We start from the raw sequence: 23,686 nt of genomic DNA on the forward strand, positions 1-23,686 counted from the left end.
CATTATTTTATCTTTAAAATTTGTTTTCAAATTTTGGAGGGTCAAATAGTGATATTTCAAATGTGAGAAGAAAAAAAGCTGAAAAATAAAAAAAAATTAATATAAAAAATGAAAAAGCTAAGTAAATAATAAAAAAATAAAAATTTCGGGGGCCCGGCCCTTTAGTGGGTCCGCCACCAACCCTTCAAGTAGGTGGTCAGAGTTAGAATTTCCTGTGAGCCAGGTGACACGTCTTAATATAAAAAAGTGCTTATTAAAAAAATAATAATAGACAAAAGAATAAAACATGATGAAGTGATGAACATCGTTGAATCATCCAACAAACATCGCCATCATCATTGTCATGATAGACGTCGTCTTCAGTGTCATATGGGTTGCTATCCAAATCTCCTGGCGATCTGCCAAGAAGTACATACATACAGGAATTCCAAACATAAATGACCTAGTTTTCAGGGAACACGGAATCGCAGTCATTTCGTCTTGTCATGAACAGACCAGTGGGAAAGGGACGAGAAAACCCTAAAATCGTGACATTCACATTGGTTCTTGCTAGATGAAGGTGAACGAAGATGCCAGACAAATGCAAATGCCTTTTTGTGTAGAGACTAGAAAAATCCGTTCGAACACGGATTAGGATAATCTTGAGATTGCAAGAAGTTCACATGAAGACTGGGACTTCCAGATCAAACATAATCTGTTTCTTACAATTTGGAAACAAGAAATCAAAGTGGTTGACTTGGGTTTTCCAAATTTGTCGTTGTCAGCAATTGTAGGAACCAAAAATCACTGATCTTGTGATAGGTCTTGATGAAGCAGGATCTCAGATGCCAAAGGATTCTCATCCTCTCTTTGCTTGCTGTCTGTGTTGCTCCAATCGTTATAGTCTCCATTCGGCTGAAAAATATAATTCCTTCTGCTGGTAATTCTTATGTTTTTTTTCCTGGGTTTCTGTCAACTGCAGTTTCTGTATTTAATATTTTTTGGATCCTCTGATCATTTGTGTACCTGCCACTCCAGACCATAACGAACTTACTGAGGATTTACCAAGCGTTGTGAGTATTTGTTCTTTCAATTAATATTTTTCGTGGGGTTTTATTAATGTCTGCGGAGATTAAAAACTTTTTTCTTGGTGGATGCAGAAACAGAGGACAGATACTTGGAAATTAAACTCGATCAAGCAGGTTTTTTTTTTTTCTTCTTCTTCTTTTGTTAAATAGATAGATATTTTGGGGGCTGTGTCTGGCTTAGTTTAAAATGTTTTGCTTCATTTCTTTAAATCCTTATGGTTGGTGGATTTGGGTCTGCTTTGTTCTGTAGGAAACTAGTCAAGGACTGAAAGAACCAGAATTAGTTGTGTATAAAGATGTAGAACTTAATTCTATAGTTAGTGAGAATTCTTCTTCTATTGAGAATCTGAAGCTCGAGGATAGTGGGCGTAATAGTTCGTTGGAAAGACATGGTTGGTTTAACTCTTCTTATTGTTGATGTTGTTCTTACTGGTGTTATTAATTGTCACTTTAGACACTTGCTTACTTGTTGAGAATGCTTCTGTTTTTGACTTCTCTTTCTTTCCTTGCCCAAATTTTATAGCAACTCATCATGATCACCACCAAGAAAATCAGCACAGTAGACGAAAGAATGTTTCAGCTCCTCCTAGAAAAGTAAGTTCCTCATGAAAATATGGGTTATTTTTCAATAAACTCGTCTTGTAGGTTTTAGGTTAACAGGGTGACTGAAGTCTACAAATATTATAAGAGCCAGTGTTAATAAGGGATGAAGGGAAAGGTATCTTGATGGATCTATGATAGAGTCTATACTCTGTAAAAATTTGTTTTGAAGCTGGCGTGGTTTCCCTTTATAAAATTTAAAGGGATGCTTCTTGTAACCCTGGAACTTTTTATCTAATGCACAATTACTGCAAGCTGATTTAGCTACTTGCATATGTATTCTCTTTTTTATCATAGAAGTTCGTTTTGTATTGTATCATTAATCACAGTCAAATTGATTCTGAAAATTGGTCCCTTCGGCCTTGGAGCATTCATTTTTTTTCTTCTTTGAATGATTTTAAGACTTTGTTGGATATGTGTTAGAAAGGCAATATGGTCCAGAGTAGGACCATCAAGAATTAGTGCCTCTAGAGGTAATTTGTTAAGTCCTATTTTGATTAGGACTTGATTAGTTCCTAATCTAAGATTGAATTGGTTCCCTAGTTGTAGTCTACTTATTTTTTGCTTCTATAAATAAAGTACTGCTGATCTGAAGTCTTCACAATGATACACTGAAGCTTCATCATAAATCGTGGCCTCTCTTCTCTCCTCTCATCTTCTATAATTCACATGGTATCATAGCACAAAAGCATATAATTCCTCACATATCCAGGTCATTCCATCCCTGATTTAGTCTTCAACACTTGGTGATGCATCAATACAAGTTTGGAAGGTCTTCATAGCCTGCAATTAAGGGGGAGCTGCACCTTATGCTGCACTTCTTGAGATTGTATGTGATGCTATAAGAAGTTCAAAACAACTTCTCCTTTGTTTTGAAGATTTTTTCATCCACAACTTCTGGGTTTTTTGAAATGTTAGTACCTCTTTTTGATTTATTATTTGGACCGTCAAGGATGTTTGTCCAGGTACCCCTTCTCTTCTTGGATTTTGCCCTGCTGTTAAGAGCAGGTTTCAGACCAGAGTTTTGCCCCTTTTAATTTGAAATTTGAATTGACTGGCACAGAACACGCTTTCCTGTTTGTGCAATTGCTATGCCTGGGTGTTCTACATTGGTTTTGAGGAGTCTACTTCTATTTCTGAGATTTTTTAAGGAAGGTTCAGCCTGTAATTGAAGATTATTTTCTGTCCTTTAAGAAGCTGTTTTGGTTGGATATTGTTTGACTGTTTTAGAAATATTTTCTGGGTTGAGGCTGGAATTTGTGTTCTTCCTTTGCTGAATCTGTCTTTCTTTTTTATTCTTGGGTCAGGGAGATATTTTCTGCTCTTTTCAGGTTGTGCAGTCCTTATTGCAAGAGAGATTTTGGGAGACATTTTTTTGTATTTTGGGTAATTCCTCGTTGAGGGCAGCAGCTGTCTATCTCATTTTGTAAGGACAATTTCATTCTGGATTGATCTACTTGCATTATGGGAGAAACTGAAACTGCTCCTAACAAGAGTACCATGTCTGATATCATCTCCTCATCTTCCCAATGATTGACTGAAAAGAAGTTGGAAGGTGCCTTTAAATTTCATTAGTGGAGGGCTGTAGTAAAGGTAGTCCTCACTGGACGTGGACAGCTAGATCACATGACTAAACCAGCTCTTAAAGGTGATGAAAATTGGGTGTTTACTGATGAACACGTGTTTGGGCAGATGTTCAACTCTATGGCAAACCACAGGATTGATCTAGTGACTTATCTATAGACCCTAAAAGACCTGCGGGAATACCTAAATGTGTTTTCTGGTCAGAATAATCTGTCCAGAATTGATGAGTTGGTCACAGGATTTTTATGGAGTTGATAGGAAAGAAGAACAAGAGGGCGGGAGGCCCCAAGGAACGAGAAGCGGAGGGGCGGCCCGCAACGAACCAAAGCCCGCGGAAGGAAATCCAGAAGGAACGAAGAGCGGGGAGACCAAGAAACCAGGAGAAGGGGAGAAAGGATAGAGCGGCCGCGCAGGCGAACGACCGTGGAGGGCAAGAACCAGGCCGATCCCATTTAGTTGGGAAAAGGCTTATTGTTGTTGTTGTTGTTGTTTGATAGGAAAGATAGAGATATCACTCAGTGAATGCAGACTTCAAAAGAATGTATATATTCTAGCTATAACATGTGAGTAAGTAGAATGCAAAGACAAAGAGAACAACTAGCTGTGATGAGTTTCTTAGGAGGCCTTGGAATGGAGTTTGATCCTTATGGTTAAATTTGTAAATAATGTAATCCAAATTGCTTGGGAAAATTGGCCAATGGGTGGGTCTTGAAGATGCGAAGAATAAATTGGAAGATATGGGGTTCCTTTTTTTATTGGTTCTAAAGAATACCAAGTAAATCCAAGAAAATATTGACATCCTGAAATTGGCTGGTCAAGATGAGGTCAGAGTTAAGGATAGAAGGTCGATTGGATTGGGGGATGATTTGCTTAAAGTTTGGTGCATACCTAATGGTTAGGTTGGTGTAGACCTGACCTTGAATTTTGGGTGTATTGGGAAGTCCAAAAATTCAAGGAAAAAAAATGGGGGAAAGCAAAAGAGGATGGGTGGTTAGAAGATCTGGATTAGGTTAGTGTTGAAGGAATGGAATGTGATAATTAGGGGAGAGTCCTTAGTGAATTAGGACTCCTCCTTCCTGTCCTTTTAGAACATTTTGTATTTGTTTCCTAACTATTTTGTGCTCCTATTTCCTCTCTCAGTCAGTCCTAAACTATGAATTGTGAATCTATAAACACCCTATTAGGATGAACAAATAATATTACCTTTGGAGTGCAATATTTTCTCAGTCTACAACATGTTATAGAGTGTCTATCAACTGGGACACGCTAGATCATTCCGTTTGTGTTCGTCTTTCACTGGAGTTTCTTTACATCACCTTTTTTCTTCTGGATCTCACTAGTTGCAACGCTGTGCGTTGGTGGAGATTTTCCTCATTGGCAGTTGGATAAACCCATCTTCTGTCATCATCTAGGTACTGACGTGCTGGTTTCTCCAACGTTGGTGCAATTTCTCTAGATAAGCACTGCCTGACGTCTGCAGTTAAAAAGAAAAGAAAGAAAGAAAAGGGAAACAATCTGTAGATTGTTTGTTGTTAACCAACAATCTGTAGTGAAATAATGCAAAAAAGAGTGAGAAGAAGTGAAAAGAAACTTCTTGGCAATGACTTCATCTGCATAGTGGTGAAGGTTGTGACACCATCTGTCACTGTGAAAAGAAAAAAAAGGGAAGAAAAGAGAGAAGAAAGGGGAATGCTGCTCTAATCTGAAGCTTTCTGGTCAACACTTCTCTTTATTCGACGATCTGTTCATATCGCTGAAGCTGTTCTGACTTACAGGGACGCTCTGGCTGGAGTCTTCTCCATTTGCTTATGTATTTCTGTTCAGAGAACCTGTCAAGGAGCTGATATGGATTTGCTCCCGCCTCTACTACAGAGCAGTCTTGTCTTCCTCTGCCGAAATCAGCTGTGCCATAGATAAGTTTATAATTTCTGAAGAACTCTTTGAACCTTAAATGTTCGATATATATGTGTTATAAAACAAGCATTAAATAATCAAAACAGCAGCTGAACTTGAACAAAGAAAAGAGAGAAGAAGAAGAAGAAGAGAAGAGAGATGAAGAACTAATAGAAGAGGCTTGTGATTCTTGCTTAAAAGTCTAGAATCACAGAGCCCTTTTATTTATAGCTTCTAATGAATCTAATACAAATTGAGAAACAACTAATTGTCCTCTAGAAAAAGGAAACAAAAAATTACAGCTTTAGTAACTTCCTAGCTCCTAAAATAGAAAGTTATGAAAATAGAAACTAACACCAAAATAGAAACTATGCTTTCTAAAAACTCCCAAACTTATGTAGCAACACTCCTACATCAGAAATAGAAAGTACGGTAGCATCACTAGCATATACTGTTCACGTGAACAGTAACACATATTTTACTGTTCATGCGAACAGTAACACAGATTTTACTGTTCACGCGACGTGAACAGATTTTACTGTTCACGTGAACAGTAAAAACAGATTTTTGTATTGTTCACGTGAATAGTGTCGTGAACAGTAAATAGCCCAAGTGTATATACTTCAACAATATGTATATAATATATACACAAAGAGAGAGAGAGAGTGACACTAAACGCCGACTTCACAAAGTTGGCCAAAGTTGTTGAAATTTTAAAAATTAGGTGCCTAGATGTCGACGCAAAGTAAAGAAAGGGGGGGGGGATGCCGTGTTTGATTAGATTTCTCTCATAAAAGGAAGTCTCCTTTCAGACCTGCATAGGAAGTGGTCTTCTATATACCTGAAGATCTACTCTTTTGCTTGGGAATCTTCCCTTTGGAGACCTAAGCTTGCGGGAGATCTGAATTTTGATTTTTTGTGCTTTCCTTAGTAGCCATTATCAAAATTACAATATTCTTTTTGGGCTGTATTTAGTAATATTTCAAGAACTTATAATTTATTTATTTATTTATTGTAGCAATTTGGGTTAGTCTTGTATTCTGAACTGAAATTATGAGACAGTTCGAATGTGAACATTGTGGTAAATTGTGGCATACAAAAGAAAAGTGTTGGAAACTGCATGTGAAGCCCACATACTTTGAAGCAAAAGGAAAGGCTGGTTGTGGATAGAACAGGGGAGACGCTCATGCCAATCAAACTGAACTCGACCCCACAACTTCCAGTGAAGCTGACATGCTTTTGATGCTCTCCAATGAGGACCTGCAAGCTCCATTGGTTACTTCAAATTGTCCATACTATTGCCACGTCTGCAGTTGCCTCTGCTACTTCTGCTAATTATGAAGTCCATTCAGGTATTTTTTGTGATGTATCCAGCCCCTAGCCAGCCCAAAAGAGCCAAGAAAGGGGCCTAAGCCCATTCGGAAGTTGGGCCAAACCAGAGGGGAAGAATTCCGTCTAGGGATAGAATGGTAGAATGGTCATTTTCCTACCCCTAGATCGAGCTATATTAGTTTGACCGAGTCCACTTTATTTCTGAATTTTAATTCTGTTTTTATTTCCTTATTTGGAGTTTTAATAATTGAGTAATTTTGGTATTTGTTTGTTTGTGTGATAGAGTTTTATCTTAGAAAGTCCAATGTTAGAAATGGGATTCCTATTTTGTAGGGAATTTGTTAGTTGAGTCCTAAATTGGTAAGTCTTGGTTACTTGGGTGCCAAGTTTCATTGTTTGAGTTTATTTGGGTTAATTGGCTAGGCTGGGTTTTGAGCCATTGTTTCTACAAATTTTCAAGTTGTTTCTTCTTCTTCAAGCACTCAATCAACAATCCTAGCAACTACTTCAAGCATTCTACTTCAGATCATTGCAAGACTTTCATCCACAAGTAAGTTCAGAAGCTTCCCCTACCTCTCCAGCCATTCCAACCCCAACTATAAGCCACCGTGGCCTCTTCCCCCTTCTTCTTCTTCCCCCCTCATTTTTAGATCCCACCTCAACTAGGACTCCCTCATTCCCTGCCTTAAAACCCTTCATTATACCTTCCTAGAGTCGCCCAAACCTATAGAACTTAATCCTAATATTAAATCCCCAAAGAAGCCCTAAAATTTGGTGTTCTGAATTTCTGCACTTCATCTTCTTCCTCAAGAAGTTGCAGAATTTTAAAATTCCAGAAAACTGTAATCGCTTCACACCTCAACCCTTCTTTCCCTAAATCAGTTACTGAACTGCAGATTAGAGGCAATACCGGTTCTAAGCTGTAGAGCATCACCTCATTCCCCCAAACCGTAACCCTAGCCAAATCCCAATCCAACTAGGATTTGAAATTTTTAATCTGAGTTTGAAATCCTGTTAAGTTTCAGACCTGAATTGTCATTCCCAGCAGCATTTTTGGTCCCAAACCCCCTTGGCCAAAACATCTAGAGGCCCGAATTGTTTGCTGGTTTTACTTTAAAAGATCCTGAAATCCAACCCTAGACCCTGGGTTGCATCAATTGACCTACCTTAGTTGTGCTTTGACTGTATCTACCTCCTAGATTATAAATTCTGGGGCTACCAATCACATGACTTGTTCGTTTGCTCAATTGCATTAGTATACCCCTTTGGTTGGAAGACACAGTCCGTGTGGTAAATGGATCCCTCTCCTCCATCTCTGGGAAATGGACTATTCATTGTTCCTCCACCTTAACCCTTTTCTTCTGTTTTGCATGACCCTCATTTTCTACTAATATCCTATCTATGAGCTATGAGTAGTCTTACTAATGATTTAAACTGCAAAGTTGCCTCCCCCCCCCCCCCCCCCCCCCTCCCCCTTTTATTGTATTGTACAATAATTGGTGACAAAGAGGACGTTTGGACATGATAAGGTACATAATGGTCTCTATTTACTCAACAATACAACTACTACTACTACTGCAACCTCTTCACCAACACCATAGATTCACTCCGTCTCCTCAGATAGTCACCTTCTCCATCAGAGGCTTGGACATCCTCCACTTAAAGTCCTTTTTTCCCTGTTTCCGGATTTAGTCAAATATTATAACAATGATGAATTTTTCTATAAAGCATGTATTTATGCTAAACAAACAAGGTTTACTTATTCTCCATCTGATAAAAAAGTGATCATCCCTTTAATTTAGTTCATTCTGATGCACGGGGCTCCAGTCATTGTAATTCAATTTCTAGTCACCGGTTAATAATTTTCATTGACTGTCACACTTGTGTCACTTTGGTATATCTAATGCGACACAAGAGTAAGTCTTCCAGTGCTTCCAAGTATTCCACATGTTGATATGGACTCAATTCAATGGAAAGATCAAAACACTTTGCCATGACAAGGGTAAAGAGTATTTTAAGCATACTTTTTAGTCATACTTAGCAAATCATGGTATTCACCATCAGACGAGCTGTGTCGATACACCAGCTCATAGTGGCATAGCAGAAAGAAAAACCGACGCCTATTAGAAGTTTTCAATCTTTAATGTTTGCACATAATGTTTCATCTCATTTAATGAAGTGATGATATTCTAATCGTCATCTATTTGATCAACCGGGTGCCCTCATCCTTGATTTGCAATTCCCTAAGAGTTGTCGTATGTGGAAATAACCCTTTATGGTATCTCCAAAAACATTCGGTTTTGTCTGCTATGTTCGCGATCATTATAGCCCTAGAGAACTTGAGCCACACAACATTAAATGCATTTTTATGGTCCACTCTCCTTCATAGAAGGGCTCCCGCTACTACCACCTTCCATCCCATTATTATTTTGTTTCTATGGATATCATCTTCCGTGAACATCCTATTATACCGTGACACCTCTTCTAAGGGCAAGTACATCTAAAGAAGATGTGTCAACCAGCCTGGATGTTTTCCCACCAATTGAAGATGACGTGGAACAACAGCAAAAACAACCACCACCACCACCAGAACCATTAGACACATACAGTGAGGGGGATTCGTGGACTCCTAACCATATCTTAATTCTTAAAGACATATGAGCAATAGAGTCTCGCTTTTAAGTCCTATGTTCGTAGATGTCAACAAGAGACCATGCCCGAAGCACCCTTACCATTATAAGAATCCTCTCTAGCACCAGAGGCTGGATCTTAAGTTGCTTCACCTCCTCCCAAGTCAGATCCTTCTCTTGAACTACCTATAGTCTTAAGAAAAGGTGTTAGAAATAGAAAATGTATTTTCCTCATTTTTTCACTCTTGATTCTCTTTCACCTTCCTATTATAGTTTTGTGTCTTTACCTTCTTCTATACCTATCCCATAAAAGTGGCAGGAGGCTTATACAGACCCTAGGCAGAAGGGTTCAAATGAATAAAAGCACTTGACAAAATGGGACTTGGGAGCTTGTAGTTCTTCCTCTGAGTAAGAGACCTGTTGGTTACAGATGAATGTTTATGGTAAATCATAACAGTGATGGATCTGTTGATCGATATAAAGGTAGGTTATTAACCAAAGGATTCACCAAGACCTTTGGGATTGGTTATCCAAAGACCTTTGCACTTGTTGAAAAACTGAGCGCAATCAAATTATTACTTGCATGTCTCGTCAACCTGAGAGAGGATCTTCTAGTTAGATGTTAAGAATGCCTTCTTACATGGAGAACTATAAGAAGCCTTCATCAAAATTCCTCCTGGTTTCTCTACGGACAAACCCAAGTTAAAGTTTGCAAACTTCGACACGCATTGTACGGGTTAAAACAATTCGTGGACTTCGTTCATCAGATTCTATAAGGTAATGGTGTCAGTTGGGTACAAACAAAGTAATGTTGACCACACTCTCTTCATCAAAAGAATAAGACCTCAGATCATCATTCTCATTGCTTATGTTTTTTGTTATAGTAAATAAAACCTTCATATTAAGATAGAAATCTATATTGGTTACACTTAGTACTGTCTGTGTTAACCAACATACTATTTTACTACATAAGTCCTATAGTGTTGGGGATTTAAATTTGCCAAAACATGTTCTGGGGGCATTCCTTAAAGCATTAACAAAAAGTGGCATTATGTGTAGTGGCCAAGCAGAACATGGTGTTGTCAAATGGCATAGCGCTGCCTCTTGGTTACACCAAATTTCTTGTATAGTAATTTGGTGTTTCTTCGCATATTCCTGTCCGTTCTTGATCGCCATGAGAACTGCTTCCATCTCTCCATCATTAGAAGTTTGTCCTGTGTCCAAATAACAAAGCCTCCCTTCCAAAACTATCCCCACGCACCATCCTGTTGTCTTTAATAATTCATGATTTACCCCTGCACATAACACAGTTGTTAATTGGGTTGTTGCAAAAATATTAAAAATACCATTAAGAGCACAATAACTTTCAAGTTTTCTACTTTGCATATTTTCATTTGTGAGTTGGGTATTACAGCCCACTTCCGCATGCCACATGGGGACATGGGGTCCAATTGAGAATAATTGGCCCATTGTGCTATGTTATGTAAGACCCTATGTGGATTAGGTTGATCATTTGAAAAACAGACTTTGTTCCTTTCTATCCACACGAAATAGCATGTTATAATGATATAGGAAAGAATCCACCGCTTCCTTTGTTTTGGCACAGGCAAATTTAGGATAGTATTTCTGCACCATCCTAGGATTGACTCATGAGTAATAAACTCGGTTTGTAATCCGAGCAATCCGGCTGCCCATATTTGCTTAGTCCATTCACAAGAGACGAACAGATGCCAGATTGTTTCATCTTCCTTTTGACAGAGTGCAAACGCCATGTTGCTTTTCACCCATTGTCCCACTATTCTTTTGATTGGTAGACCTGCATTCAACAAACGCCAAAAGAAAGTTTTAAATCTTAGGTGTAAGGGAAGTTTCCAAAAGAAGTTCCACCACGTCTTTACATCCATATCAGCATGTTGTTGTTGTCGTTTCCTCACAAATTCTCCTGCTAACTTGGATGAAAACTCTCCAGAGTTTGAAAGCAACGAAGCCCATCTATCATCTTCATGTGTCAGTGAAAGTTGGGACAATTGTGAAAGGACCAGGCTAGGATTATTAAGGCCTTGTAGACAGTCCCTGTTATGGATAGCAATATTGACCACATCAGCTACAGTGGCTTTTGATAGCCAACAATCCATTTCCGGATTCTCTTTTGCTATTATTGGATAATTCTTCCTCCATGGATCAAACTAGAACGAGATTTGACGACTGTTAAGTACCCGAATGAGGCAACTTAACAAAGATGGAATAACTCAAGAAGATAATAGCAATAATGGACTTTGAATAAAAGTTGAACGAGAAACAAAACACACTACTAGCAATAGGTGAATCCTACGGCTACCCAAGAGCAATAACTCTCACCCAATAACTCAAAAACCTTCTCTCTACTCTTTCTTCCCCTTATTTATAGCAATTTCATTCCTACAATATTAATCAACAGAATCATCCCAATTCGAATAGGACTCTTCAAATCTAATCCTAAAAAGTAACCTGAATGTAATATGACTCTTCAAATCTAATCCTAAAAAGTAACCTGAATGTAATATGACTCTTCAAATCTTCCACCCGATTTAGGGGATTTGCTTGCCACGCTTTCGTTTATAGACTTGTGATACAAGGGGCTTATCAATACTCCCCTCCAACAGTTTCACCTTGTCCTCAAGGTGAAAATCTGGAAAGTGGGACTGCATCTCATCATAAATTTTCCAAGTATTTTCATAAGGAGGCAGTCCTTTCCATTGAATCAAACGAGATGGGCTTGGTGTTAATGGAATGGGTTGGGCCCAAGGGTGGTCTTTTAAATGGGTTAGGCCTAAGCACTTAAAATGGTGGATTAAGGAATATGGGTTGGATATTGGGTTAATGAAATAAGATGGGCTGGGGTTTGGAGTGGGCTTGACCCTAAGGGGGTTTCTTTGGGAGTCTAGCGGCCCAGTCTTTGTGTTGGGTTTGTTTGGGCCTTAAGTTTAAAACGAAACATAACTGATTGAGGCCCAAATAACACAATCTTTGGCTCATAGGGATTGGACCAAACCCACGAACCGGTTTGAGGTGAATCGAACCAACCCCAAAAACCCTAAAACTCCATCGTCTTTTTCCTTTCCTGCAAACCGAAGTCTTAGCTGCCTGCAACTTGCCGCCGACTGTACCTGGCCTCCTTATATGCTTCTTCACTTCACCGCATCTCGATTTTATCGCAGAATATTGCTCCTCCACTCTCATCCGGTAGATATCTTCACTCAATCCTATCTTCGTCTTTTTGTTCCACGTTTGGTGATGCGTGACTTCCGTAGCCAGCAGTACTTCATCCTCCATTCGATACTTCTTTACAGCCCGATTTGGCGATTCAATCACATTGATACTATACTCTGATCCAACCTGGTTGGTGTCTATCTCCAAATTTGATCTCGATTGTCTCCCATTGCTAAACTCACACTTCAAGGCTTCTTTGAATCCCGTCCAAGAAAATGCCGACCAATTCTTACAATAGATCCAGTCAAGTGCCTCTCCTTCCAGATGTTGGATCGCCACCCCCAACCACTGCTCTTCCTCGATCTGGTTCTCCCAGCAGAAGAGAAGAATCTCTAAACTCCTCCTTCACCAGAAAACGAAGGTAGTGCCATCACCTCCCTGGATCGTTACAGCTCTAATATCAATTTTTAAGTACCCAAATGAGGCAACTTAACAAAGATGGAATAACTCAAGAAGATAATAGCAATAATGGACTTTGAATAAAAGTTAAACGAGAAACAAAACACACTACTACCAATAGGTGAATCCTACGGCTACCCAAGAACCTTCTCTCTACTCTTCATTCCCCCTATTTATAGCAATTTTGTTCCTACAGTATTAATCAACAGAATCATCCCAATTCGAATAGGAATCTTCAAATCTAATCCTAAAAAGTAACCTGAATGTAATATGACTCTTCAAATCTTCCACCTGATTTAGGGGATTTGCTTGCCACCATAGTTGTCAAAGCGTTGCCTCGGTGTCTAGGCTCCTTCGGAGCGCCTCAAATTGGCATCGCCTTATTTTTAGGCAATAAGGTGTCTGGTTTTTTTTTCTTTTCTTTTTTAAATCATGCGAAAGATGCCTAATCGAAGGCATATATTGAAATACTTATTAGATTTCGATTGTAAAGTATCTGTTGTTTGAACCTATATGCATATGTATAATGACGCTACATGTGATCAAATGTTAAAATAAAAATAAAAACAAACAAAATCGAAAGAGAATAAGTTCTTGACTCAAGTCTCACACTCTCACTCTCACTCTAATCCCTAATCTCTTTCTCTCTTCCTCTCTTCTTCTCTTCCATTCCCGCGACAACACTTCGGCAAGCAATGGCCAGCGACAAGCAACTTCTTCTCTTCCTTTCTTCTCACGACTTTTTATTTAGGACCTATTATGTGTGGTTTGTAGTATGTTGGATGACTTGAGGTAGTATGATATTAGTTTTTTTATTATATAAGATATGATATATTTAGAGTGAATGAGATGTACACTAAAAATTTCACTTAAAACACCTCAACCGCCTCAAAAGCGCCTCGGAGGGCGCCTCGTCGACTCATCGCCTCAATTAGCCTAAACCGCCTTGCATCGCCTCGTCGCCGTGACAACTATACTTGCCACGCTTTTGTTTATAGACTCGTGATACAAGGGTCGTATCACGGCCATTCCTAACTTCTTTATTTATCATCTCCTCTAGTAGATGAAATACACTACACAAACTTTTCCAGGTCCAAGATCCACCTTTGCGTTTGACCTTTGCATCAAAGATCGAGGTGTGTGGGAAATACTTATCTCGTAACACCTTGACCCATAATGCATCAGGTTCACTGATAAGTCTCCATCCTTGCCTTAAAAGAAGAGTCGTGTTGATATCTTCCATGCATCGGAAACCAAGCCCACCTTGGCTCTTAGACTTACAGCATATTCTCCAGGGGATCAAAGTTAATTATTTTGTCTTCTCTGGATGTCCAAGCCAAAATCTCTGACAAAGAGAGTCCATCTGTTATAGATTGCTTAGGAAACCGGAAGCATTGCAGTCTGTAATGCACAATCGGTTGGAGAGCCGATTTAATAAGAACTTCCCCTTCCTGCAAAAGATAGATTGGCCGCTTTCCAATTTGCAAGGCGAGCTCTTACCTTGGATATTAAGCCTTGTAGATTTTTTTATCGTGCTTTTCCGCACAACAGATCTGTACCAAGGTAAGTTGTATTATCCTTCACTTCCTTGATCCCTAAAACTTGCAACAGTTGTGCCCTCTGTTGTTTGTTGACGTTTCTACTAAAGAAAGCCCCGCTTTTCTTCAGATTGATTTCTTGTCCTGTTAGGTCAGAGAAAATCTCCAAGATAGCTTTAATAGAGAGTAAATCTTCTTTAATTGCATGACAGAAGAGAAACGTGTCGTCAGTAAAGAAAAGATGTGACACTTCCGGGGCATTCCGAGAAATTTTGATTCCTCTGAACAGATCCAAATCCCGATATTCATTTAGGAGACGGGACAAAACCTTCATTTCAAGAAATTTTGATTCCTCATTGCTTATGTTGATGATATAGTTATGACAAGTAATGATGGTGGATCAAATACTCAAATTAAAGAAATTCTTGAGTCAGGAATTTGAAATAAAAGATTTAGGAAAACCGAGGTACTTTCTAAGGATTGAAATTGCTCATTTAGCTAAGGTATTTTTCTATCCCAAAGCAACTATATCCTAAAACTCATTATGTGGAACAGGCCTGCTGGGTTGTCATCCAAGTGATACTCCTCTAGAAGTTGGGACCTGACTTAAGTAAAAAGGAGAACCTATTGATAAAGGCTGATATCAGCAATGAGTGGGAAAACTAATCTACTTATCTTGTAAACAACTTGACATTGTTGCTGCTGTAGGTATTGCAAGTCAGTTCTTATATGATCCGCATTCCAAACATATGTCTGCCGTCTTCCAAATTCTTCTTTATTTCTGCTCCTGGCAGAGGTGTTCTCCTATCCCATATGATAATCTTCAAGTTGAAGCTTTCATTGATGCAAATTGGGGACACTTACATGATGGAAAGTTCACGTCAGGGTACTGTACCTTCATAGGTGGGGATCTGGTTACTTGGTGAAGTAAGAGGCAGAATGTTGTTGGAAGATCTAGTGCTGAAGCTGAAGTTCAAGCTATGGCTCAAGGGGATTTTTTAGTTGTTATGGTTAAGGCTGCTATAAGCATTGCCTGTGATCTAGTACAAGATGAGAGAGCAAAACGCGTGGAGATTGATAGGCACTTTATATAAAACAAAAGTTGGAAAGCGGTGTCATTTGTGGTTTACTTGGATGGGTGTTGCGTATCATTTTGACCAAGTTGGGCATGTGTGATATTTATGCCCCAACTTGAGGGGAGTGTTGAAGGAATTGAACCTGATAAGTAGGGGAGGGTCCTAACTGAATTAGGACACCTTTCTTCCTGTCCTTTTAGGACTTCTTACATTTGTTTCCTAAACTATTTTGTACTTCTATTTTGTCTCTAAGTCAGTCCTAAACTATGAATTGTAAATCTATAAATACCCTATTAGGATGAATGAATAATATTATTATTGGATTTGCAATACTTTTTCAGTCTACAACAATTAGCAAATAGGATACAACCCCCCCCCCCCCCCAAAAGGAGCTCATGGGATCTGACTCACCAAACTTTAATCTGGATGCTCACTAGACCAAGTTCACACAATGGAAAAGTAAACAGCAACACTTGCAATAAACAATTTGATTAATCAAATTCGTCCATTATGAAGTCATATTACTACCTAATAGAGAAGGCACAACAATAGCTCCTCAAGGCCTATCCTTAACCTACCGAGTAACTTCAAGGGGAAACTAAAATAGACTCAAAAACGAAATTCTAATTACATTTTACTAATCAGTCATGTGCTACTCACATGGTAACTTAAATTGAACCACATAGAGGGTGCAAGGTCCAATTCCGAATAACTAGTTTATTTCAAGCTAAGGGCAATGATGTCCTTTAGTATGTGATTAGGACTTATTAAGTTGTTTACAATTAGTTTGTTGGGCCAATTGTGGTAAGCTAGAAGTTAGGAGTTCCTTCTTAAACAGAATTGGAGTTAGAAACTAGTTTGGAACGCCAATTTATTAGCATAGTTTTAGCCTTTTAGGAGTGGTCGGTTTTTTTATTTTGTATTTTATAATTAAATAATTTTTTTGGTCACCTCTGTTATGGATCCAGGAAAGAAACAGAACCAGAATACATTACTAATTTTAACTTCCTGCCACATACTAAGAGTGGTCAGATCAACATGGGAATTAAGGTGAATGTACGTTGTGCATCTTTATTGATGACTTTTGAAGCTTGTTGCACATGATGTTGAATGCTTGTCACCGGAAGCTTTTGATGATGCTTAAAGGAAATGGCTGATAAAATCTGTTTCAATTATTCATGATATTAGTTGAAAATATCTTTCTAGAAACTCTTTCAAACTAATCTTCTGTGATCATCTTACCAGTTTTGTTTCGTGTGCTACTTTATTCAGCAGGGGAGGTCTGCCAGAGCACCTGTTATACGAGAAATGTCTCCCCAGACTCAGAGGAGAACCGATGAGAAGATCAGAGAGATGAAAGACCAGGTTATCAGGGCCAAGGTGTTCTTGAACTTTGGTCCACCTTCTCATATAGTAAGAGAATTGAAACATCAAATAAAAGAGGTAGAGCAATCAATGGGTGAAGCCACAAAAGATTCAGATCTGCCTAGGAGGTAATTCTTAAAACTTGACTACTCTTGGATGATGTGTCAGCATATCTGTTAAGGACAATGCAAAGATTAACTGTAACTAGTAAAACTGGAGAACTCAACTTAACTATAGGCCTGATCCTGACAAAGTGGGTTGGCCAAATTAGATGAGTGACAAAATGTGATTTTGGATAAACTAGGCAGTGGGTGACTTCTAATTTTAGTCCAGAAAACTGTGCAGGGCTTTCCAGAGGATGAGATCAATGGAGACATCCTTATCCAAAGCTAGTCGTATATACCCCGACTGCTCTGCCTTGGAAAGAACGCTTCGTGCAATGGCCTATAATGCAGAGGAACAAGTTCGTGCCTACAAGAATGAGGCAACATATCTTGTTAATGTTGCAGCAAGGACTACTCCAAAGGGCCTTCATTGCCTCTCCATGCAGCTTACTTCTGATTACTTTGCCCTACAGCCTGAAGATCGAGAGCTTCCCAACAAACACAAATTGCGTGACCCAGATCTCTACCATTTTTCTCTACTCTCTGATAATGTCATTGCATGTGCAGTGGTTGTTAACTCCACCATATCATCATCTATGGTAAATTTGTCTGCTTTATCACTTCTACTCTGCCATGAATTCTGTGTTTGTCAATCCTTTTCATTTTTCTTCTCCTGTCTTTGACTTTCTCTGACTGTGGCTTCTGTGTGATAATGGGAAGCCTGAAAGGATAGTCAGAATTGCCTGTACTCTGTCATTTGCTTTCTAGCTGTCATGTTTTAGCAAAGATAAGCCAGACCTGATGAGCAGTTATGACTGGATTATATGCCATGGTATAATTAAGCCTTAGCCGTACCTAACAGTGAAGAGAGGACTAATCCTGCTTTGCTTATTTCCAGGAGCCAAGGAAAATTGTTTTTCATGTGGTGACTGATGACCTCAACCTCCCTGCAATTACAATGTGGTTCTTGTTAAACCCTCCTAGCGAAGCTACCGTTGAGATTCAGAGCATGGATGGCTTTGAATGGTTTTCATCTAAATACAATTCAACTTTGAGAAATCATTACTCTCCAGATCCAAGATACTCTTCAGCACTGAACCATCTCCGTTTCTATCTGCCAGAGGTCTTCCCTGAGCTGAACAAACTTGTGCTTCTTGACCATGATGTTGTGGTGCAAAAAGATTTGAGGGGATTGTGGAGGGTCGATATGAAAGGGAATGTAAATGGTGCAGTGATGACTTGTCGGGAGGGTGAACCATCATTTCACCGGATGGATCTGCTTATTAATTTTTCAGATCCAACTATTTCAAAGAGTTTTGATGCGACAGCATGCACGTGGGCATTTGGTATGAATGTGTTTGATCTGCAAGAGTGGAGGAAGCAAGACTTGACAGCTGTCTACCATGAATATCTGCAATTGGTAAGTGAGTTCGTTTATGTTTTTGGAGAATTTCACTTTACTTTCATTTGTCTCATCTCAGTGTGAGTTTAAATAATTTATCATATGGTTCCTGAGAGTTGATTTCCTTTATAAGTCTTTGCATGCAGACATTTTTGTTGAATTCAGAACTCTTGGGTAGGCCTGTAAACGGACCGGATTCGGCTCGGATACACCAGTATCCGAATCCGAATCCGATTAGCAAATTCGCTATCCGAATCCGAATCCGGCAAAAATTTAGAGAAGGCATCCGAATCCGAATCCGAAACTTTATCGGATATCCGATAATAATCCGATCCGATAAAATATCCGATTATTGATTGATAATTGTCCCTTTTTTACATTTTTTATTATAAATTTCTAATTTCCGATTACCGAATACCGCTATCCGAATCCGATTACCGGTATCCGAATCCGATTATCATCTATTTTTAAAGAAAAAATGTTAAATATTTTACTCTATCCGAATAAAAATTTATCCGGATATTATCCGATCCGATAAGCAAATATCCGAATCCGAATTCGGTTGCTTAGCGGACCGATACGGATATTTTCCGGTAAGAAAATTTTTGGATACGGATACCATTAAACGAATACGAATGCGAATTCGGAGGCGGATTTCGATTATCCATTTACAGGTCTACTCTTGGGTGCACATTATTCATATCACCAAGAAGAGCATCCTAGTACATTTGACCCCCCCCCCTACTGCAGAATCTGGGAAGTGCAAGTATATACAGCCTTGCTCTAGCATTACAGGAAAGGCTGTTTCTGAGTTTTGAACCCACAATTAAGTGGTTGGAGTAGCATAACCTAATTGTTGTGCCTAAACTTGCCCACTACATTTATGCATATGACTCACTGTTCAAATTGACACCGGAATGCTTCTTTTTTTTATTTTCTTTTTACTTCTTGGGGGTGGAGAAGAGGAAATATAGTGTGTGACATATTGGTATGATTTGTGCAGGCATTTGTTGCCTTGCGATGGTATGTCAATTAGTCAATTATACCTTGTTGTGGGCATTTTGATGCATTTATGGATTTAGTTTGCTATTTGGTGTTTGTTTTCTGACTCAGGAGATGGCATTGCAGGGCAAGAATAGACAGTTGTGGAAAGACGGGAGTTTGCCTCTGGGTCTGGTTACCTTCTACAACAGAACACTGGCTCTAGACCCAAGATGGCATGTCCTTGGGCTTGGGAGTGACTCAGGTGTACAGATAAGTAAGATTGAAAGGGCTGCCGTAATCCACTATGATGGAGTCCAGAAGCCCTGGTTGGATATTGCAATTGGGGAGTACCACGGCTACTGGACCAAGCATCTCAATTATGATAATCCTTACCTTCAACGGTGCAACATCCATGACTAATTGTTTCTTTTACACGGGATACAAATGTTTCTTCTTCCCTTTACATATGTGATTGCAGATCTAAATTGGTCACTGGCACAAGATTTTTGTTCTTAATTCATTCCACTTTTCAGAGCTCTTTCATGTATATTAATTTCATTCCATTATTTTAACTACCCAGTTCAATTGTCATTTGTGGCTATAGCCCCATAGAGTTGAGTCAAAGAGGAGGAATAAGGAGTCTTATGAGTAGAATTTTTGTAATACTACTGGTTTATAATGTACAAAAGCCATTTCAGATATTCTTGGTTGTTTTCAAAGCCATTTATACTTGCTTGGAATTGATTGTCTACTATCTTGATATTATGCTTTCCTTTTACCTGAGACCTGTTAGTTTCATGTTTTCCTTGTCTTTCATCAGTGTTAGAAGGATCTTTCTCTTAAAATTCATGATACTCTGGTTGCAATCAGATCGGCAGTGCATGCTGGTACACTAACTTGTATGGATTATAGTACTTTACGGGCTGGAGGATATACTTAGCAATACTTGGATACAACCGGTGAAGGTACTTCACCTTCAAAACCCAAATTGCAAACCTTTTGCCAGGAGAACGGTTGGAAAGTACCTCTGTTGTGAATAAATTACCCAAAACCCAGTTTGCGTTGAGTCAACCGGTCCTAACCAGCGGTTTGAATCAGATGCGGGTCAAACCAAAAGGCACGCAAGGATCTAATACCAGCCATCGATTCTACAATGCTCAATCGACGGCTCAAGCAAGATTAAGTCAAAAAGGAAATCTATAAATAGGCTAACAGAAGGTAATACACTCTAATTCACTCAAAAACACCCTATACTTTCCCGCTCTTGAACTTCAAATCTCCCTAAGCTTTTTTGAACTCTACAACCTTAATCATTTTACGTTCACTGACTTGACCGTTGGAGACGAAGCACTGATTGGCTCCGTTTCTAACTGTTCTTTGTCAATCCTGCAGGTGAGAGTGGATTCAAAATCAGATCAATCCAGATTTGGTTAGATTGGTGTGATTTACGGTTCATAACTCCGACAAAAGTTCTGCACCAACAACCTCTAACTTCAAGCTTGGGCAGCAAGAGATATTAGTAGCAAAGAAAGAAAAATATTATTTTGGGTCACCACAACAATCAAAAGCACTCTTTGAACTTTTGAGGCATCTACATAGAATCCACTACAAGTGGTTTTTATATGATGATGATGATGAGTTTCATCTAAATGCATGATTTTTTCTTTTTTTTTTCTTTCTTTATTTGGACAAAGGTTCGAATCTATGACTTCCTTGGACTTACTGTTACCACTGCATTAGTAAAGCACATTTAAGGGATGCATGATTGAAGGATGGTCGAATGTTTTTGACTTTTCTCCAGAGTATTCCATTTAAACTACAAAAACGCCAGCATTGTTGCATTAATCCTTTTTCCTTTTCGGAATCTTCTTCTTAAATAATCTATCAGACAATGGTATTTGATACAAGTTATCAAAGGGCAAAAATGTGGCTGTAGAAATAGATTGCATACGTAAAAACACTAGCAATTATGGGGGTGAACTTCGGAAGTGCAACCATGAAAGACGTATTCACCATTCAGTAGCTAATGAACGGAACAGTCTCACTTAGTATTGTAGCTAGTTAGGGGTGTCAATTTATAGCCTGAACCGTTAAAACTTAACCGCACCGGCTTGAACCGAACCTTAATGAGCCTTAATTGGGCTGAGGGTTGTGGAGCCCGCATCAACCTGAAATCGAACCGCAACCCGTTTTGTAATTTTACATTAAATAGTATTTGAATCATTATATTCCAATTAGGTAGTTGGTATAGACAAATTAAAAACTTAAGCATGAATTCAAAGATCAAATAGTCATTTTACTACTTAATATCTAGGTTCTGGATTTCTATAGAATGGGTGGTTTTTTTTTAATGGAAATTTACCAATAGCAACTTTGTTTTCTATATAATTTTCGCTTTTGTTGTAGAATACTCAATTATTTTTTCTTGTTCTTTTTCTTACACACTATAAACCGTTAGTCAACCCGAATCTAAACTGTTAGCTCAAACCCAAACCGCACCAAACCGAAACCGGCCTGAAACCGTTATTTTGCTAATGGGCCATGTTTGGGCTAAGTGTTTTTTAGCCCGAAACCGCCTCAAACCGCATTGTTGACACCTTTATAGCTAGTGTGTATATATTAGTATTAAAACATACTAATAATTACAAAAATTATGTGTAGAAAGGTAGAAAGGACCATAAATATACATTAGTAAACTTCAATGTGCAAATGCAATTCTACTGTAAAAAAAAAAAAAAAAAGGTAGCAAAGCCACCCAGGTGAAATGGATATGGAAACGAAAAAAGGGCAGCAAAGCCTTCCTTGTTCTAGGAGTGCCCCCATTGTTCTGAGCTGCTACTTTCACATCCCACCCTGCAATCAAAAAACAATACCAAATCTTATTCTCTCAATTATAATTAAAAATGTATTTTCTGGACTTTGCAGTGACCCTTGTAATTATACTTTTAAGTTGTCATTGCTGCTAAACATATCACTTGCCCAGGAAAAAAGAAATCCTCTTTGATAGCTAAGTTGAGAATAATACCTTTACATGCAATAATTATGGCTATTATAGTAGAGACCTGCCTTCCAATCTCCTTCACCAGCTAAGTAGTCTTCTTATTGAGAAGTGAACATGCAGACCAATTACAACACCATCCATTGGTTAGGGTTATTGAAATTGGCAAAAGACCATACTCCACATAGGAGGTTAGGCAGGGTTTGAATCCTCTCGGGACCAAACCAGGGACAAAGCCCGCCATATTAAATAATCCCGAGGATGTAGTAAAGGCGCAGCGAGACCCGATCCCAAAAAAATACGCTTGATTATCAAAATTGAGATCAACAGGCTAATGAAGTATGAGGATTAGCAATATGTACTTGTCCTTTCAAGAATACCATAATTTGAGATCCAAACATCCGTTGTTCTATCCACAAACTAAGAAAACATCAGATGTTCTATCCACAAACTAAGAAACCATCTTCATGGCAAGGACAAAGCAAAACACTTAAGATAGACGTGATTCAGCTCTAGGCGGTAGCTATTTGCTACTTACCATTTTAAACATCATAAATTATAGGTCACTCGGAAGATGAAACCCATAGAACTTTCCAATATAGCTATTCATGTAATATTGTACGTCCATGTGACCAAACAATGTATTTTGAGCTCCCAAAATTTACAACCCCACAAGGCTGTTGTGTTTGTTGATATTGTAAGTGTTACTGCCTGCTTAATTTCTAGCTTCTCTTTGTTGTGTTCTGCATCGCATAATGCGCAATTATAGTTTGCATTTAAGATTTGATAGAAGTGTATGGTGGAGAGAGCACCGCATATGTTTCAATATTAAAGGTGGTTCAACTTCAGTGTTGTACATTTGCGCAACGCTGCATATTACCACACTCTTTCTGACTGGTCGAAGCCGAAACCTTGACCACTCATCTTGCTATATATATATATATATATATATATATATATATATATATATAAAAGGTATGGTTAAAAAAAAAGTGGTCAAGATTTCACTCTCGACCATCCATTTCATCCTCATCGTACTGCACAACATTGAATCTCCATCTGTACTGAAGGTTCCTATTGAACTTTGGTTTTTTTAGCCGTAAATAGTAGAGAGAGCATTACAAACATCTAGGTACAATTGTTTGAGTAGGGCTTCACCCAATTGAACTATGGTTTTGTTTGCACTTGCTTAAAGTATCAGTATCAGATTTATTCAATCAAGATTAGAGTATCAGTAGCAAGTATTATATTAGTTAGGTAATTTTAAGAAATGTGTCAACTTACATCAAGTATCATATCTTACTCATAACTCACCAATGCATTTTAGGGAGGAATCGATATGTATCATATCAAGTATCAACATATTTAACGTCTTACCAAATTTTTTTTTTTTAATATGAATACGTATGGCTTAAATCCTCCCTCAAACCACTATATTAAATTTCGATAAAAGGTGACCAAAGAA

The 23,686-nt window shown here is 38.5% G+C and overlaps 1 protein-coding gene across 2 annotated transcripts; it reads left to right on the forward strand.

The window, feature by feature from the left end:
* Positions 1 to 324: 324 nt before the first annotated feature.
* Positions 325 to 20,232, forward strand: LOC148999767 (putative galacturonosyltransferase 6). 2 transcript variants are annotated; one of them, XM_089140687.1, is made up of 9 exons: positions 325 to 919; positions 1,018 to 1,052; positions 1,140 to 1,181; positions 1,318 to 1,459; positions 1,591 to 1,661; positions 16,641 to 16,861; positions 17,079 to 17,436; positions 17,736 to 18,257; positions 19,368 to 20,232. In XM_089140687.1, exons 1-9 carry the CDS (start codon positions 808 to 810, stop codon positions 19,641 to 19,643), a joined length of 1,779 nt encoding a protein of 592 aa, XP_088996813.1. In that variant the 5' UTR covers positions 325 to 807; the 3' UTR covers positions 19,644 to 20,232. The 2 variants fall into 2 exon arrangements, with proteins under 2 accessions (XP_088996813.1, XP_088996814.1); XM_089140688.1 differs by having other exon boundaries at positions 16,644 to 16,861.
* The last annotated feature ends 3,454 nt before the right edge of the window (positions 20,233 to 23,686 follow it).

This window comes from Hakea prostrata, chromosome 11 (genome assembly GCF_041222555.1).
Source record: "Hakea prostrata isolate BN-2017 chromosome 11, UWA_Hpros_2, whole genome shotgun sequence".
NCBI lineage: Eukaryota > Viridiplantae > Streptophyta > Magnoliopsida > Proteales > Proteaceae > Hakea > Hakea prostrata.

Bases quoted from the DNA above. Each gene is read 5' to 3' on its own strand.
- LOC148999767 (XM_089140687.1), top strand. From the start codon at position 808: ATGAAGCAGGATCTCAGATGCCAAAGGATTCTCATCCTCTCTTTGCTT. The intron at 1,182-1,317 runs GTTTTTTTTTTT...TTTGTTCTGTAG, and splicing joins AATTAAACTCGATCAAGCAG to GAAACTAGTCAAGGACTGAA. The intron at 16,862-17,078 runs GTAATTCTTAAA...AAAACTGTGCAG, and splicing joins GATTCAGATCTGCCTAGGAG to GGCTTTCCAGAGGATGAGAT.